Raw genomic sequence first — 19,636 nt, 5'->3', positions numbered from 1 at the left:
TAATTATTCATTTATTAAATAATTTCAAGCAGGATACCATAAAAATGTAACAATTAAAGACACCAGCCTCTACCCTGATAGTGACTTTTTGTTTTTTAATCCACAGACAGGTTTTTGTCCAGAATATAGTGATATAAAACATTAAGCTTTCATTAATCACTTACAAAGTCTACGTATTGTTATTGGGGTTTTTTTCTTTCACACACACTGGTTATGTTAAGCTACTGGATAGATTTGTCATTGACGTCACGTTCTAAAAAAACTAAATAGACAAATTTCATATATTAAATGTTCGAAATCCTTCATGAAATAGCTTCAAATGTACACTCTCCAGCGGCATGTAAAATATTCACAAAGTTACAAAAATCGCTCCCACCCACCCGCCCTGCCCGTCCACGCGCGCATCTCCTGCTACAGTCCCGAGTGTCCAAAAATGATGACATTTCGAATGGACTCTGGCATATTGGTGCTTCAGCACACCTCCCCTGTTACCGTCTACTAAGGCCACACCTCGATTTATAATCTCATAAACTATAAATTGAATCTCTTTTTGTGACTTTGTTCTGTCATCCTTGGTGTAAGCTTTTGTCTTGCACTGATTTCTGGTTTGTCTTTATTGCCTTTATTCCTTCCACAATTAACCCCGACCTTTTCTTTATTTCTTTCTGTCTGTTTTTCTTTTTTGAACTCTCATTGGTTTTTCAGTGCATTGATGTGAGCGCAGATCTTGAGAGCAGGTCCCAGTTTGATGTTCATGCTGGTCATCAGATGGTCCTCGGTCAGCAGAAGCAGAGCCTGACCGTCGATCTCCTGCAGCCGGAAGGCCTCCGCCACATCACTGCAGCCTGAAGCACAACAATGCAGGGAGTGTAAAAAAACATCTCTCCTTTTTGGTCTTTCAGCAACACTATTTACTAAGATTAAATTCATTGGTTAGTTGATTTATTAGAAATAAAACAGGACTAATCATAAAAGAAATTACATATGTTATCTGTATCTAAAAAAGATTATTGATGATTATTAATAGATGAGCAGCGATCTCGATCTGGTACAAAAATAAAATAGCACACAAATGATTGAATTAAGAAGCCTCACAAAAAACACCTCAACAATGTTCACAGTAGAGTCACACTCAGTATTCTAGTATAACAGTCCTGCATTAAATCGTCCTTCATGACTGTTCTAATGTTCAGTTGATGTTGAAAAATATACTAGGTCAGATGGTACTTTGAATTGGAACAGTACTTGGAAAGAAACCGATGTTCCACAACAACACAAAATGCATACTCATAAACACCCTCTGTCAGGAACTGATTATGCTCTAGCACAGATCTGCTGGGCCAATCAACACATCATCTGAGTGCTGTGGAGTTGAATTAGTTTACAGCTGAAAGGTTTTGATTGGTTGGAGGACTATCCAATTGATACGGATGTTTTTCTGTCTTTGTATCAGTTGATACACACCCCATATTGAAACCAAATGTTACCAGACTCATATTCTGATAAGAACGGAGTCTGGTAACACCAGCCTAGGAAACCACAGTCTTCAGACTGAAAACACAGTTGAATGAACTGTGCTCTGTTATTTAAAACTAAATCTGAATACCAGAACCTTCACGAAGAAAAAGATTTAGTACAGGACTGTTATATTAGAATGATTGCAAAGGTGCCAGATCACATATAGCTATTCACAGATTAGATTCAGGCTTGACGTGTGATGTGTTTCCAGATGCTTCATGGTGATCTCACTGAGATTGACAGTTGGCAGTTGAGAGTATTCACGTTACCTCACCCTGCGGTTCATTTTGCGAAACGTTTAATTGGATGAGGGAGAGAGAGAAGCCATTCATCATCTGCTGCCGATTAAGAGCTGCAAATCAGAGTGACAGTTTAATCCGAAGAGAGAGGCGTCCCAGGAGGAGCTCCACATGTGGGGCGTTCATTTAATATCTGCTCACCTGGCAGTGTGTGTATGAAGGCGGTCACTTCCTCCACACTCCAGTGGGAGGGGGCGGGCTTGAACGTGGTGGTGGGTGTGGAGGTGGTCACAGCAGGCGCAGACGCCCTCCGCGCCCTCCGTGCCGCTCGACGCTCCATTCTGGCTGCCATGGCAACAGCAGGATCCTCCTCTCCACCATTGTCGTCTTCCTCCTCCCCACCTCTCCCCAGGTCCCCCTCTTCCTCCTCCTCCTCTTCTGCTGCCGCCACCACCTTCTCCTTTCCCTCCTTTTCACGCCGACCAGCACTCCAGAGGTCTCGGGGCTAGAGGGAGACAAGAAGTGAAGTTGGCAGGTCAGTTCATCCTTTGCTATTCTGAAACTTCCTGAAATGTTTGCTTTATAATAGTCAAGAACAAAAACATACTGTGACAGATATGTCAAATCAAATTGTTATCACTGACACATCAATGAATAAGCAGTATTTTACTATTGTAGCTGCTATACTGGCAGCTGCTATTCAGATGTTCCCAAACTTGAGGTCACGGAAAATGAAAAATAGAGTTGAAATCACTGATCACACTTTTCTCTAATTGTTGCTTCTGTTTAAACAGTTATTGAAATGAAACCATATGAGCGGATTAGAGGGGAAATGTGACATCTAAAGCACGATAAGATCTCCAACAAGACAATGTGTTCATTTATAAGATTGTCTTGTGTGTTTTATGTAAAATCTTAACCTGAAACTGAGCTGCCATTTTAATGTAGTGGAATTAAAAAGCAATTAAAATGTTCTCAGTCCTCTGAAATGTGGTCGAGTAGAGATATGAAATAGCATAAAATGGAAAAAGGACTTAAATCCTTGAGTGAATGGGTTTAGCTTGTTTTCACCACAGATTAAATCTGTCTCCACTGAGATGACTCAGAGACACACTGTGGCGAGCAGATTCAGTCAGCTATTTTGAACATTTCCTTTGTTCAATCAATCATTCAGGTATATTTTCTGTCAAGGGGTTCAACATAAACTAAATACTGAATACAAATTGAAAAAGAAAATAGCAGCTCTTCCTAGCTTCTCATTTAATAATAGGTCTTCCTGTTTCTCCTTTTGAATGATGAATACAGACTACTGCCACCTGCTGGTAGGAAGAGTTACTTCCTCCCAGGTGCAGAGTGTATGTACCACCTGTACCAAACCTGTACCACCAAGGAAAAATTTCCCCTAATTTCTCGTATGATTTCTATCTGAGGACCAGAAAGGTGGATTTAGCCAGTATTTTTCAAAAAAAAAAGTTGTTTCCAATTAATCATCTTGCAAATTTATCACATTTTTACGGGCCAGATGCTTGTTTAGAAAACTAAACTGTAAACCACAATGCTAATGTATTGCTTTAACTACTTGTAACTGACACTGTTGTGCTTTTACTGAAGTGGGATATTAAATGCTGAAATTGTCCATATTCTACTCCTCCTTCTAAACTCTGAAAACTTGGATTGCTGCTGGTTTTGAAGTGGGGGTTATTTAAGTGTCCCTACCAGCCTCAGGAGCAGAGGTTTCCCAGGGACTGACTCTGCCCGGTTCAGGGCTGGACGAGGCCTCTCTGATCGGCTGCCTGCGCTCAGAGCCCGCAGACGCTTCGTCAGACGAACGTTAAACCTGACAGAGAAAACCCAGAGAGGCAGGAGAAGGGTAAAGAGAGGGAGATGCAGTGAGAGATGTAGCGGTATTTCCTTGTTCTGCTGCTTTGATTCACACACATATCTGCATGTGACACCTGTGTGTGCGTACACAGGCCACATACACCACATCCTGTCAGCGCTGCTGCTGCAACAGCAACACACGAAAACACTGTCTGAAGGTCACATGGCATCGCAGCTGCCCTCTTCCTCCATTTTCTTTTGTTTTCAAGCCAGTGAAATCAGGTCTCACCCGCGTGCACAGGAAGTGGAGCAGAAGCGCTTGGAACGCATGAAGTTGTGCGCGTGGCCTCGCTTCCCACAGAACTGGCAGTGCAGCACTGTTCGGTCCCGGTGGCCAGACCCTGTACATGTGACAAAAACACATTCATACTCAACCAGGTTACACCTGAGAACAGGTAAAGCTGCACACGATCTCCGCTGTTTATCTGAAAACACATTAAGTGGAGCTGCAAGGTCCTGGATAAGAAGTGGTTTCCTTTCCCTTATTACATTTATCCATGCTCGTATTAACCAGATCCACAACACTGTTACAATAAAGGGTTCCCTGTCCTATATACATAAGTACTCAGTAAATAAACAATGTCTCAGTTCCTCTTGATATGTTTAAATGAAACTCGTGTTTGTGTCTTGTGTTGAAGAGACAATGTAACAATATTCAATATTCAGTCGTTGGTTGGCCATTTCAAATTTAGAAAAAATATTTGCATATCTTTGGTTCTTTGGTTAGACTGTTGACTAAATTCAAATGTGCATGTTTTTTTTGACATTTTATTGTCAGAACATCAGGTGAATAATTAGAGAAAACAATTAATAGATAATACAATCATTGTAATAATTTTGTTTGTCACTGCATATTGTTTTCTCATAACATAAACCACACAACTAGTTCTAAAACTGCAAAAATGTCAAGATTTTTTTATTTAAATCTATTAGTGATTGTTTGGCTACTTGGACAGCCCTTGAATGCACCACTGAACGTCATAAATGTCAAATGACTGACCATAACTGAAAAGAAAACTCACTCAAAGAAAAAAAGATTAGAAACTTGAATTCTTACTGGTCCCCGTGTCGTCTGTGTCTCCTCCCTCGTCTTCGTCTGAATCCGTGGAGTGCTCGGTTTGTTTTATTGTGTCAGTCACTGGCAACGGCGCTCTCCCATTGGTCCCATTCACCTCCTGTGGTTTGGTCACCTGCTCTGGAACCAATAGGGATGAGCGGTTCACCTGGATGACAAAGTGGTGCATAAATACACGGCAACAATACAAGGCTACATTAAGAGAATGAGAAAGCTGTTCATTGGTAACACAACATCTAAGTGAAGTAAGATAATCTCTTCTGACCCATAACTCATTATGCTTATCTAGCTTTGGTCTGTGTGTGCCCGTACAGGAAAAGGTTGGAGGCCCTCCTGGATGACAAATCCCTCCACCAGGTGAGTTAGAACCTGTCGTCCCTCAGGCCATGCCTTGGGCTCCCAGGGGTTGCTCAACGATTGGCCGAAGCTCTCTGACTCATCTCCCGATTGACCGAGGGTCTCGGTCTTGTGTTCCGTCACAGCCAGGTGCTGCGACTCGCTGACCATCTTCTCGTCTTTTTCCAACTCGTGTTGCGGAAGGCTGAGGTCAGTCGGGTGGGCGGTCTGAACCACGGGGAGGGAAGGAGGGTTTTCTGCTGAGGGTGTCATGAATGGTGAGGACGGGGGAGACTGGGAGGAGAGACTGGAAAGCGCTGAAGAGACAGGAGAAATGACACAAATCAGCTGTTAAAAGAAATACGTGTTTGATCTTTTGTTACAATTAAATAGCTGTAACTATTATTTTAAATAAAGTTTACAACATGTATACTAAATTCTGAGGTTACTTTGGCATGAAAAGTTCACACTGATGGATTTCACTACATCTCAGATCAGTGTCAGACTGGGAAGTAGGATATCACTATAAAAATGTTAAGGAACAATAAACACAAATGAAAAATGTGAGGCTCCAGGCAGCATTGTGTTGTGTAGTCCAGGGTACCTGACTGATTGTCAGATTGGGTCGACATGTTCTCACAGAAGTCCTCCTGGCTGACGGGCTGCAGGTCTCGATGAGGCTCTAGCAGCTTCTGACTATGGATGGAGGCCTCTGGGACCGGGAATGGGACCGGAGCCCGAAGTGGAAGTGGAGCTGAAATGAAGCTGGGGATGGATTTCAATTCCCCGCTGGAGTCTTTAATAGTATCAGCTGCTTGGATAAGATCTGTGTTCTGGTGCTGATGGAGAATGTGGCTGACTGGGTTCTCCGATTGCTTCACTGGCGTCTCTCCTTCCTCTTCCTCCTCCATTTCTCTCGTCTCTCTGTCAACTTGGCCTTCCTCTATCACTTCCATTTGTTCTTCCTCTCTTCCTGTTCCAACTTCCTTTTCCTTTGGACAGATTTCCTTTTCAGTCGGCTTCTCCTCCTTCACTTTCCCTCTTTGGTCATCTTTCTCCGCCCGTAGCTCTTTTCCGATGCTCCCTTCATCTCTGATTCCTTGTCTTACCACTCGGCCCCTCTCTTTCTGCTCTTCGCTCTCCTTCGCCCCTGCTTTCTGGGTCAGAGTTTGTGTTTGAGGGACGGTTTGACTGGGAGGAGAGGCTGAACCCAGGAGAGATGGAGGCGAGGGCAGGGGAGAGGTGGCTTTTGGCAGAGAGGGGTTTAGAGGAAGAGGAAGTGCGTCTTCGCTGCTCAAAGTCCTCTTTGACTGGCTGGATCGCTCTGGTGACTCCACAGCTGGAGGCACCGAAGTGTATGTGCTCGACTGTGGCTGTCGACCCGAAGAGAGGGCAATGATCTGGAGCTGTCTGGCTGCAGACGGCGAGCGCTCAAAATGCGTCGTTGTTGACAAGGCGTTGGCGATGGATAGCGGGCTGTGCTGGGACTGGCTGGAACCGAGCATAGTTTGGGTTAACGGACAGCTCTTTAGTCCACCCAGAGGGAGATTGGGAGGAGAGGATGGACCCAGCGGCCTGCTGACTGGAGAAGCCTGACTCGTGGGTGCCCCAGCAATCGGCTGTAGGGTGGAGGCTTGTCGAGGTGAGGCCGCTCTGTGACCATTAGGAGAAAGAAGTCTGGGTCTCAGAGGGACGGCTCGGACTGGAGAGTAGAGAGCTGTGAGAGTAGAGGATGAAAACATTAACAAGAACAGAAACACTGAATTTAAACAGAAGTGTTTTGGCTGCTGATTTAAATCCCATGAGTTAATCCGTTAGGTCCTGCTGATTGTTTTTTACTTTTTTTAAATGACACTGAGAAAATCTTTGACCAGATTGCCTTACATTTTTTTTTAAAGACTCATGAGTAAGATATGTACTGAGATGTTTCACGTTTTAGAGAATAACAGTCGCTTGACAGTATAAAAGAATGGACGAGACCTCACACATAGCTTCCTAAAGAGCAGTTTTGAAAGTAGCCTGGAGTAGCCAGACTGAAATCTTATCAGTATATTAGTCTGGTAACACTCCACTTGGATTTGTGTTTCAACCGATACTAAGAAAAAATAGCTTTGCATGTAATTGGATAGTTCCACAACCAATCGGAGCAACAAAGTACAAACTGTTCATCCTTTAAAGCGATTTTGCTGTTAATATCTTTCACAACAAACGTTACAGTGGACTCTAAACAGCTCATTTCTCAGACGGCAAGCATTTGTTTTAAACAAATTCAACTTTGTGGCGCTCAAATGACTACATCACTCTTACTCTTACTCTTCTGTCCATCATTGCATAAAGCCCACCCAAATGATTTGATTGGGGGCGCATAATCAGTTCCCAATGGAGAGACTCCAGCCTTTAAACCATAAAAAAAAAAAAAAAATAATAATGTAATAGAAGTCCTAGTCTGGTTTTGAAGCTTATTGTGGCGTCACCAGCTATCATCATCTTGGCAATTCCTGACTCCATCTAACTCCTTGCTAATTCAGCAGTGGTCAAAAAGTGGTGCATGAGTGGAGCTGAGGCTAAAGACGACTAGAAACCTATGAGGACAGATACCCGCCACTCGAAGCAGCCACGCCCTTAATTCCTTAAACAGGTGAATTCTATAAACATTCTGTTTGTACAATTGTCATGATGAATAGAGAAATTAGCTCTTAGACCAAACCTGTTTATTTCTGCTGTTAAGTTCTTAACATGGAGGTCTATGGGAATTGATTGGCTTTCGGATCTAGCCTCTAGTGGACATTATAGGAACTGCAGCTTTTAGCGCTTCAGCGTTGACTTCAAGTTGTTAATTATTCACTGAGCCACATTTGGATACATCTATGATGAGCTAAAATTTGGCATACAATACATCTGTAAAGCTTTACTATAACACTTGTTACTACAGATTTTCTAACAACCAACTAAAAACAGACAGACTAAAGCTAGCATTGACTATATGTACTACAAAGCACGTCTGCGCTCCACTGTTGTCATTGAAAGACACCTGTTCACTTATACTTACAACCTCAAATGTGGATTTGTCCGAAAATGGCCCCTGACAAAACCACAATTTCTTCCTGTCAGAACAGAGAAACTACTGACTAGTGATGTTTTGGTGTTTTTATGATTTTTTGTTAGCAATAAAAAACAACAACATCAGACTCTAAAGTTCTTGTACTTTCCCTAAATTCCCTATGTCATATTATACCTATGGTAAATACATTTAGTTGTTGTCAAAACAACAGACAAATACAATGATCAGGCATAACATTATGAACACCTTTCTAATATTGTGTAGGTTTCCCTTTTACTGCCAGAACAGTTCTGACTCATCAGAGAATTGACGTGGGCATGAATGTTAGTGGGGGCCTTTGGGTCCTTTGGGTTGAGGGGAGGGGCCTCTGTGAATCATCCCATAGATGCTTGATCAGTTTGGATCTAGTAAAATTGGAAGCCAGGTCAATACCTTGCACCGTTTTTGAGTTGTTCCTAAACCGTTTTTGTGTATGTGCCTGTGTCAGGCTGCATCCTGCTGGGGATGGCTGCTGCCATCAAGGAGTGTCATTGCTATGGGGTGGGGGTGCCTGGTCTGGTCTAGGTGGGTACTACATGTCTAAGTAACATCCACATGAATGCCAGGTCCAAAGGTTTCTCAGCAGAACATTGAATTGTCACAAGATGGTTAGTGTTATTTACTTCTACTTCACAGTGGTTTTAATGTTGTGGCTGATTGGTGTATAAAGCTATTTAGATGTATTGGTCCTGTGCCTACTTAGTAGAACTGGTTCTGAGCTTATAATCATTTTTATTTCCATTCATTTTAAGGTTATTCAGTTAATCATTCTATCATTTATCTATTTATGTCCAAAACACAGATATTACGTTTATATATTATGCTATAAAACCACAGAAAAGCCACCATATCCTCACAGACCTCGGTTTTTAAGTAAAGTCTTTTGCATCTGAACAAAGCTCATGTGAGAGCTGAGATGATTAAACCCCCAGCGGACGCTGCTCTGAGACCAACACAGACACACCTGAGGCTGCTTTCTCTAAATCATTCATTTCATGCTTGTTGCTTCATTCTCCTTGCCCTTCAGAGGCTTTCTCTTTTTTTATTTTTTATTTACTTCAGAGAAGTAAACAGTTGGAAAAGAACTTTTACACTGTTTACACTGTGTGTAAAAGAAAACTAAAACTCTAAAATATTCTGCTATTCACGTGATCAAATTCTACTAATCTGATTCTCCAACGACTGGTAAAGAAGCTAATATGGATGATTCTGTTTAACACTAAAGGATTATTTTATTTTTGCAGTGATCAGTGAATTCTGTTTAAGAGACAATGATGGTCTGAAGATGTAATTGTGGAAGTTGTTTCTCCTTTTTTGATCATCAGACTCTGAACTTATTTCTAAGAGGATGTGTGATGTGATGTAGCTGAAAAATGGAGCAACAAAAAAAGCTTTCCATTAGCTTGAGTTTAAAAAAGTTAAAAGTTGTAGTAATTAACACATTCTCCGTTTTCCTTCTAATTAGAAGCACATTGTGTAAGACTTGGAAATATCTTATAGCTAAAGGCAAGACAGCTAAACTTATAATTTCCAGAATATGAGACAGTAAAATTAAGAGTTGCCAAATATTATTACACTCTATTACTCTATTACTACAACAGTTCTCTTATATTCTCCTAATTGAGATAAAACAGTAAAGATTATTTTTCAGTAAATTACAAATAAAGCATCATATCTCATTTATAAAATAACAACTTTATCACAATGTGTCAATTGCTATCTAATACCAAAACCCATTTCTAAAATCAAACCTACACCCCACCTTGTCCACATTTAAACACCAATTAAACTAATTGTTGCTGAGATTCCCACAGTGTCAGAGATCCTTCAGGGACCTACTTGGAGGAGGGACGGAGAGGTGGCGGCTTGGTGTGGTCGGGCTCTCTGTTGCCGTGGTGGTGGGCTGCGGCCGTGGCCTCAGAGGGGGGAAGAGAGTGCCATGAGGGCGAGAGAGGGGAGGCGGTGCTGAGGAGGGGGGCTTGAGACGGAGGGAAGGGGGGATGGTGAGGGCCCCGGGGGGAGGTGGCCTTAAGGTGAGACTTTGGAGCTGGACAGGAGAAGGGAGGCAGAGAGAGGGAGATGTTAAGTTAGAGATGTTAACTCAAACATTTCTCTTTAAGGAGGTGTTTACTAAACCACTCCCCCAGTTAATGATTGACCAATCATAGCTTAGCAACTGTTACTAGGCAGTACAGGTACAGTTTGATGAAGCAATGTGTGAGAGACTGCAGTAAGAATAAAGAAAAGTAGATTTACTCATGAGTATTAAACTACACTACCAGCAAAATTCAGTGGCAAATGTTTCATTATGCAATTTATTTATTTTTTTAATAGCAGCAATATACAATCACTTGCCAAAACATTAGGTATGGGCCTACTGGTGAATACAAATGCATTCTAATGTCCTACACTAAATCCTCCTTCATGAATGTTCTAAGATTCAGTTGATGTTGAAACAGCATCAGGAAGGTGGTAATTAAACTGGATGATCATTTAGGATGGTGTAGTTTGCTGTACTGTTAAACTGGATTAAATTAAAGTGTGTCTGTTGTTTAGCCTTAATCACTGTTAATTGTTGACCCTTTACAGTTATTTTGCTGTCAGACCTTTTAAAACATACATGATGGTAACTGAACAGCCCATTTCTCCAATGGCAGCCATTTAGTTGAAAACAAATTTGAACTCAGGTGAGATGTATAACTACGTTGCTGTTATTCTTCCGTCCATCACCACAGAAAGCCCGCCCAAACGATTTGACTGGCCCAGCAGATCTCTGCACTGCATAACCGGCTCCCAACGGAGGGACTCCAGACCAACTTTCTGCCACAAAAATTCTGAAGGCGGGGACGTTGGTCTGTCTTTCCAGCTAAAGGCAGCAGCTGAAACTAGTTAGCAAGTTATCGCTCTACAGCAACAGGGTTTTAGATGGTACATAGTCGTACGCAGTGCAGATGTTACATCTTGAGACATTAGTTGTCACACAGATGAAGCAATAAAAGCATCATGTGTGCAGTGTAAAACTCCTAAGCTATGCAGTACCTAAGCAGAGGCAGGGAAATCTGCATGCAGACATAAAAAGTTGTATTTGCTCAGCAGCTCACCTGAGTGGAAGCAGGGTTAGAGGAAGGAGGAGAGGAGGAAGAGGAGGAAGAGGAAGAGGCTGACAGGGCAGGTCGCATAGCAGACGTAAGAATCAGCTGCAGGCAGACAAGGAGAAACAGGAAAGAAGAGGAGGATATAAACAGAGGAGAGATTCAGGCCGAGAAAGTGAATGTACATGCCTGTAGATCTAGTCTGATCTGCTGTTGTCATGAAAACAACTTTCTTTTCCTCTATTTTGACATTTGCATTATTCAGACATCTTTGCATTTACTTTTCAGAGAGTCAAATTTATTTTAAGACTGTTAAACGATAACTAAAGCCAGCAAAAGTTTAAATGGATGGTGTGACTTCATATTCTTCTCAAGTGAAGTCCACTGTTTTCTGATGATGATGTTTAAAATGATTAAAATATGATTTAAAACATAAAACCTTTTACATATTTAGTCATTTCTTCACTGATTTTTTTTTCCAAAAAAATGCCACCTGCTTTACAAAGTACATCAATAATGCAACACACAATTAAACTGTGATTTTACCCTTTACACAAACATTAAATTAAGCTTTAGTTTATTAAAAACAAATCATATTTATCCTTAATTTTTTTTATCCAGTTTCCTGAAGCACTTTTGCATATTTATATTAAGAACAAAGTGTATTTTCTTCTTTTTTATATATATATTCTCAGTACTTTTATTTTGTATAAGTCATATGTGTTCAGTGTGTTTAGAATTTTTATGGTTTCATTGCCTCTGTATTTACTGGCTAACTGAACATAGTATGGTTCAACTGGCTCATTTTAATACTGGTCATCTCCTCTGCAGCTGCACTCGCTGCTCGCTGCATTGCCGGACGGGAAACGTATTACATGTGGAAATCTATGTAAATGTGGGTTAGTGTGTATCTATGTTTACCATCTGAGCTCTAAGCAGCACCTGGTCTTGGCCAGACCCTTTGAGACCTTTCCCTAGGAGCAATGTCTGCTGGGATACCCTCTGCCTGATGGGGGAGGGGCTCTGATTGGCTCGCACAAGACCAGGTGTGCCCATGGGATGAGCCTGAGATACCTGGAACAAAGAAGACAGACAGGAATTAAGAAGCAGCTTTTTGCATTTTTTTTCTCTTTATTAAAATTTCTTAAAAAGACAGTTGCCTGTGTATGTAAAACTAAAAGAGCAAACAAAGAAAATGAATAACTCATAACTTTAATGGAATCAAACAGTCGTGGTTCCACAACTGGTTCCTCTGCAGCTAAATGTGTAATTCAATGTCAAATTTTTAGAATTAATTTATTATATATTTCTTAAAACACTGACGAATCATTTTGGTCCAAATATCTGGACTGCTATTATATCAGACAAAAAAAGAAAACCAGTAAATTCTCCTGTAGTTCTTGAAGAATGGCTCATCTATGGAAATACATACAGGATCAACGACAATTTTGATAAATGTATTTAGAAGAATCAGTTTACTTTCAGAACACACAACAAAAGAGCAAGACACTAAATCCAGTGAATGTTTGCTTATTTGACAGATTCTGTTGATTAGATGAGTAGTAATTATCAAACTTCAGCTAGAGAACCTTAGAATTGTAGTAGCTACAACCATTCCCACTGGCCACTGAGGGAAGAAGCGTGTTACAATTAAGCCTGTCGTTTAATTACACAATTGTCAAATTGCACAATTAATCACAAATTAATTGCACTTTTTAATTTGTTCTAAATGTACTTTAAAGGGCTTCATGTAAATGCATGTCATAACTATCGTCAATCCAACTGACAGTACAAGAACTTTATGACGTGGTGTTTTGATGTTGTTTTTCTTTTATTTGCCAACAAAAATCATAAAAAGACCAAAACATCACTAGTCAGTAATTTCTCTATTCTGTCTGTGGTTCTCAGCTTCCGGCCAGTGGGCAAATATATTGTTTATTTTTATAAATAATTTAGTAGTCCAAAATAATGGCGGTACAATACATTCATTCATTCATTCCTCTTCTGTAACCGCTTATTCCTGTTAAGGGTTGCAAGGTCTGCTGGAGCCTATCCCAGCCGTCATCGGGTGAGGGGCGGGGTACACCCTGGACAGGTCTCCAGTCTATCACAGGGCTAACACAGAGACCACCAACCATTCACACTCACATGCACACCTACGGCCAATTTAGAATCACCAATTAACCTAACCAGCATGTCTTTGGACAGTGGGAGGAAGCTGGAGTACCCGGAGAGAACCCACGCAGACACAGGGAGAACATGCAAACAAAAAATAAGCTGTGTTTATGCTGCAAACTATTCAGCATGCTCAGTCTTTGTTGGGGAGGAGGAAGGCTCTCTGTATCAGCTGTGTGCTTGGCCAACAAGTGCTAACAGAGACTGGACATAACCCGGCGGGAACCCAGTTCACATTGAAAATATAACTTTGTTCCTGTCGAGAGAAGCATCTGTCAGGACTTTGAGGCTGAACATTTTCTTTACCCATTTCATCTCAAGGAGGTTTTGTTCTGCTGCCTTGCTTTCTGAGTTCAAACTAAAAGGGCAGAGGGTCAGATCACAAAATGTGGGTGCCTTAAAGAGTGCTTAATGCATTAGATCTCTGCCTTGTTATTGCTAGTCCCTACGCTTCAGTTGAGTTATGAACCATTTATTTGTGACACTGTCATAGGGGTGAATAGCAGAGATCTTGATTATGGGTCTGTTCAAAACTGATTTCATTTTCAACCATAAATCTTGGTCACCATTGTAACTGAAAGCGATTTCAGGGTTTTAAATGTAAAAGACTTCCATGGAGTACTCATTTAATGACATAACAATGTTAAAATAGTAAAGAAAATATGAAATTAAACAACATATAAAAAAAACATTTACAGTACAATGGATAGTCCCGAGGATACAACTCTTGATTTACATAGTATTGATCTGTTCAGTAGAGATTACAATGAACGCAGTGAGTCCCGTACATCTCAGATTGTATGCAAATATATGTGTCGTGGTTTGCTATACAGTATGTTTATTCAGAAAATAAACAAAGCTAGTAGTCTGAGGATGTGAAACGTACTCACATGAAAGCAAATGGAGAGGAAACTGTAACCTCAAGCAGTCAGCTGCAAACACTGACCTAGACAGCAGTAACTACGGAGGGCTGTAAGGTGTAAGCCAGCTCGAGATACAAGCTCATGTGCAGCATTTAACAGGAACTGGTGTGTCCTTTTGTCTATCAACTAACATTACATACCTCATTGCGATATTTGGATTACTCACTCCTCTTTTTCTGAATCAGACGACAAGTACATTTTAGTGCAATGGTGAGTTGTTTTTAATCTCAAAACTAACGATTGAGGCTAACGATTAGCTAGCTAACAACCGGGTACCTTAATATAGGACATGCAGAGGCATAATGAAAAGCACTGTCTGCATTCCAGCTTCGCTATTACAGATGTCATATACTGTAGTATGAACAGCCACATACTAGTAGGCATTTACCTGCAAGTATAATAATAATGATTCTTTCCAAATATCTCTATATCTTTTTCTGAAAATGTCTGCTGTAAGTAAGAATATTGCAGGGAAAATGCTTTTTTCATCCCCCAGAAACCACTATAGGTCTTCCTCTTAGCTGCATACAACAACAACAATCTTCACTAGTAAGGCAGTAAACCTTGTAAGTAGCCTGAAAGCCTAAATCCAGGGCAACTGTTTCCAGACACGAATGTGATATTAATGTTCTTGTGTCAAACTCATCCTTGAAAGTGACATGTGGATTTGTAAAGAACAGTGTATGAGTATTTGTGTGTGTGTGTTACCTGTCTGCCAGGTGGACTGGCTGGTGTGTGAAAGGGTGTGATTGGTGTGGAGGTCGGTGTGGATACAGGTCTGGTGTTCCCGTTGGTGAGGCTGGTGGAGGTCTTGGTTGACATGGTGGTGTTGCTGTGCGTTGCAGAAGAAGATGGGGAAGAAGAGAGTAGAGGCGAAGATGTGTTGGCTACAACGGTAGAGGAAGAAAAGGAAGAGGAAGAAGGGAGAAGAGAAGAGGAGGTTTGCACGGTAGGAGATGTTTTGGAGGTGCCCGACGGGGAGGGAAGGATCGGGCGAGAGTACGTGCGGAGGGCTGGGGTTGCGGTGGTGGTGAGTTTAGGCGGAGCAGGGACGAGGACGTGAGGAGACGGAGTACCGGCCGCCGCCACCACTTTCGGCCCATGGGTTGCTGAGACGGAGGGAGCAGGGGTGAGAGGAGGAGGAGGAGAGGAGGTGGTAGGAGTTAGTGTGGGTGCTGGGGAGTCCAGGAGCATAGGGTTAGGGGTGAGCCGAGGGGGGTTGGGGGTCGTAGGGGTGGAGGGGTCAGTGTTTGTGGCGCTGGCCTGAGGGCTGGTTCCATTGGTAGCCTCCCCATGTTCTGACTGGCTCTGACGAACGAGCTCCCTGTCCATCCTTCAAGACTGGAGCACACTGAAACAAACAAGACTGAGTTATGTCCAATGCAAAACTTATGAGAGGATGAATGATTCAGAAAAAAGCTCTCCCAAAGGAACTGTACTCCAAGATTATATTAACATCATTAAAAACAGGCAACAGAAGGACACGTAAGGCTAATCTAATTTCACCAAGACAATCAACGTACATCAGCTCAGTGAATCTCATGTTGAATGGTGTTAGAAGGCACCATTAAACATGAGCAACAAAAGCTACAACTTGGTCACTGAGTCTGTACTGACTGTATATATATATAAAACGAGTGCAAACGCATATGATTGGTTGAAGTGTCACCATGTCAGTGAAGCGGCAAAAAGGTTAAAGCAAGTCCAACTTTCATGTTAGAGTCAGACGTCAGCTTGTTACTTCACATAACCAGCTTCTACTGAAAATGTGTTGTAGCTTGTCGTTCTCTCAGTACTGGTGTTAACGCACTATAATATGCAATATTTCTGTTGTGGACTTTTATCTGGTTGAAAAGACACAAGGCATGTAGCATTTTCTTTTGTTTCATGCAAACAACTAATTTTATCGTGAACTGTAACATGTCGGCTAACTAATTTTATGCACAGTCTGGTACTATTTATAATAAAAATAAATTAATAAAACTATTCGGACAGTTATTACAGTACATTTATAGAAATGACTTTGTAAGTAGTTTCTGCTCAACTGACATGAAACTAGCTGAACATTTGATGAACTGATAATAAAAGTTCTATTAACATTTTCATTTTTGTTTGATTATTCGAGGACTTTGTATCATGACCACCAAAAGACAAAAAGAATAAATCTGAAGACATAATAAAATAGTGTGTCTGTGAAGATTCTCTGTCATCAGATATCTAAAAAACAAAGCTAAAACTATGGACAACTTTTCTTCAAAGACGTTTCACCATTAATTAAGTGGCTTCTTCAGTTCTACATGACTATTGGGGAGCATCTGACGCTGGTGTCCACCTGAAACACACTACTAGAGTCTCTTAATGATGCAAATGCTCACCTGTTCTGAGAGGAATTTGTTCAAATTAACCTGGGATGGTGTCCTGTTTTTCCCAATTAGTGGTACCCTAACGACCCAGGCCACTCTTATGAGCCACTTACAGGCTTAACATCGTAAACCCCCCCCCCCCATTTTCATATTACAACTACAAGAATTCTTACTCTCAAGCATGCATGAGGGTAATTACAGCAAACATGTTATGTGATTTTGTTTTACAGGCATTTGTGGATCCACAGGGGCCCCAGTGAGGCACCAAGAGGTTCTCCAGAAAAAACTTCTTTCTACAAGGATCAGTATGAAACAGTTCAATTCAATTTTATTTATATAGCGTCAGTAAAAATACAAATCGTCTTAAGAAACTTTACAACCCCCAGAGCAAGCCAGAAGGCGACGGTGGCAAGGAAAAACTCTCTTTTAACAGGAAGAAACCTTGAGCAGAACCCAGCTCATATGGAGGGACCCATCTGCCTAAGGCCAGCCGGGTAGAGACAGAAAAGAGAGAAGAGAACACTTTATGGATCAAAGTGTAGTGAAGTTGACTGCTTTTTAGTACCCATGACTTTATCAGCATATCTGCAAATAACTTTATCTAAATTGTAGAGAAGGATTACAAATATTTTTATTCAGATATTCTATTGGACTCTTACAGTATTTCACAATTGTGGTTTGATTTAGCTCATAAAATGTCAATAAATATTACAAAATGTGCATCATAAGTCCCTGAATTCATTGTTTCATCAAACCAGCAATATAAAAACTGAGTTTACTACCAGACAAGATGAAGAAGACCACACAATTTGCATTTGAGAATCTGGGAATATTCTACTTTTGCCACAAATATTATTTAAATATTTAATTAAGTGCACTGTTTTGGGCATTGATTAATTCCAATCGAGAATAAACATGTGAGGATTGTATGCAGTTGTAATACACTGAGGAGCATTGTGCAGCCTAGCATCTATCTGCAAAATGAGGATTACTCCGTTCTAAGTTCCCTCAACAGTTCGGCTCCAGACATGTGGAGATCGGTGCAAATCTGGTCCGAGATCTCATCAAAACAGGATTTCTAGTTTAGATGTGTGTTCGAGCCGCAGCCTGGACTCGGCTAAATTAACGCCACATCACCCCGCAAGCAGGTGCCACTCCACGTACAGCGGGTAGATGCTGACATCTGGCCCGCAGCCTGCAAATGACCGCCTCAGCCTGACTTTCATTTAATGATAGGAATGAGTCATATTGCACGTCGGTGACAGTTAGGCCAGAGATCACACATGTGACTATCAAACTGAAGAAAAAAAAAAGATGGAGACAGGCCTTCACAGTGGAGAAGTCTCACGATAATAACATTTTGGGAAACTGTCATGTCCACGTTAAGCGTAAAGCGTTCAGGTCACCTACCTGCTGAAATCGGTTTCGTCCTGCAGGTTATTCCGGGAGTCGTCCATCCGAAATTGAGCGCATGTTTGTAAAGAGTGTTGCAGTGTTATCTGATGATCGGTCCTGGGCTTTTTTAGCAGGGTCGACAGGCTGAAATGGGCGTGTATGAAGCCTCACTTCCTCGTCTGACAGCGCAAGGGCTGCTGTGAAGAGCGCGTCACTCTTCCCCAGACAATAATTTCACCAGCCTCACCTGTGATTATCCGCCTTTAGCCGCGGCACACAGGCAAAAACGTAAAGTTGCAATGCAACACAGGCCCGTTTATGATATGCATGGGCTTGTGAGTGTGTGTATGTGTCGCACTTTGTTTAGGATTTCACCACATCCAGGGCTTTTTCCTGCGCAGCAGTCCGTAAATCCTGCATCCAGAGGGGTTATGTAGCCCGTTTGTTTTCTAGTGTGCCACCACCGTCTCACCTGCCGGGTCTGTGGCGGGAATCAGCCCGGCTAGGGGCCACCGTGTAGCGGCTGCTAGGGGCCTGGTTATTCCGCTGGCGGAGAAGTGCAATGGAAGTCAGTTCTTGCACAGCGACAGAGGCGAGACAGCACCACTCAGAGCTCAGGAGGACCGCAGAGACTCGGATGCACAGACAGGCTGCGCCATGCGCACTGTTAACGCCTGACTAACTTAAAAATGCAGGTGTTATATTCAGTTCACAAATTATTACTTAAACTTGATAAGATATTTTAATGTTTTTTTAAGGTTTTCCTACTAAAAATGCTTATAAATGTAAATTGATATTATTTTTCAAAGGGAAGTGGCAACATTTTTATACACAGTTGTCTACTTTCAGGGGCTCAAAAGTAATTAAGCAAAATAAAATAACTATAAATAAAATGTTCATTTTTATTACCCGCTCCAGAATCCTTTGCCGACAATGACTGCCTGAAGTTTGGAACCCATGGGCATCACCAAAGAAGACGGTTTTCTTTGCTTTATCGCCAAAAAACAAGTTCAAAGGAAGGGAAAGAAAACAAGTTCAAAACAGATTTCTCCAACTACAGGGTAGTAGCTGGTTGTTTACAGAGCCTAGTAAAGTGATTTTCAGATGGACCCCACACACAGGTGTTCCTATTCAAACCCGAAAGTCTAATCTGGTCTTTTTGCTCTTGAGTTTTACAAATGCTTTGCACCATGTGGTAAACTCTGTGACGTCTTCTTACAGTAGGATAATCATTTTTGGTATCATCTACCATCATTTTCATCTTGGGACATGCAGACCTGTTGATGGATTAGTTTTGTTTTATAGCCTAAGGGTGACCAGTATCACTTGCAATGAGAGTCCCTTTGAACACGTGTTTCCATAGGCAAACTTGTACTTGTTAAATTCAAAAGCTACATGTGCAGTTACAGAAGAAAAACAGCAAGAATTGCACCAAAAATACAAAGTCAGCAAATTAGAATATGGACTAAGATGTGTCCAAGGTGATGCATCTGGTATTTCTCCCATTAAGGGGCAGCTCTTCTCAGGGAACTGAGCCAA

At 41.5% G+C, this 19,636-nt stretch overlaps 1 protein-coding gene across 1 annotated transcript; it reads right to left on the bottom strand.

Moving 5' to 3' along the window:
* Nucleotides 1-392: 392 nt before the first annotated feature.
* On the bottom strand, nt 393-18,802 carry LOC311503440 (polyhomeotic homolog 3). The gene is made up of 11 exons (XM_084566155.1): nt 18,113-18,802; nt 15,048-15,690; nt 12,163-12,315; nt 9,989-10,196; nt 5,654-6,766; nt 5,026-5,366; nt 4,696-4,861; nt 3,868-3,979; nt 3,474-3,594; nt 1,959-2,262; nt 393-845 (listed from the first exon to the last, which is right to left on the bottom strand). Exons 2-11 carry the CDS (start codon nt 15,669-15,671, stop codon nt 691-693), a joined length of 3,297 nt encoding a protein of 1,098 aa, XP_084422281.1. The 5' UTR covers nt 15,672-15,690; nt 18,113-18,802; the 3' UTR covers nt 393-690.
* Nucleotides 18,803-19,636: the final 834 nt, after the last annotated feature.

Source organism: Chelon labrosus (assembly GCF_963514085.1).
Source record: "Chelon labrosus genome assembly, chromosome: 18".
NCBI classification, from domain to species: Eukaryota; Metazoa; Chordata; class Actinopteri; order Mugiliformes; family Mugilidae; genus Chelon; species Chelon labrosus.
This window is presented reverse-complemented; position numbering and strand designations above follow the sequence as displayed.

Coding starts and splice junctions, on each gene's coding strand:
- LOC311503440 (XM_084566155.1), bottom strand. CDS start 15,671: ATGGACAGGGAGCTCGTTCGTCAGAGCCAGTCAGAACATGGGGAGGCT. Junction 2,263..3,473: donor AACCTCTGCTCCTGAGGCTG/GTAGGGACACTT, acceptor GTCTCCCTCTAG/CCCCGAGACCTCTGGAGTGC. Junction 846..1,958: donor CTTCATACACACACTGCCAG/GTGAGCAGATAT, acceptor GTTGTGCTTCAG/GCTGCAGTGATGTGGCGGAG.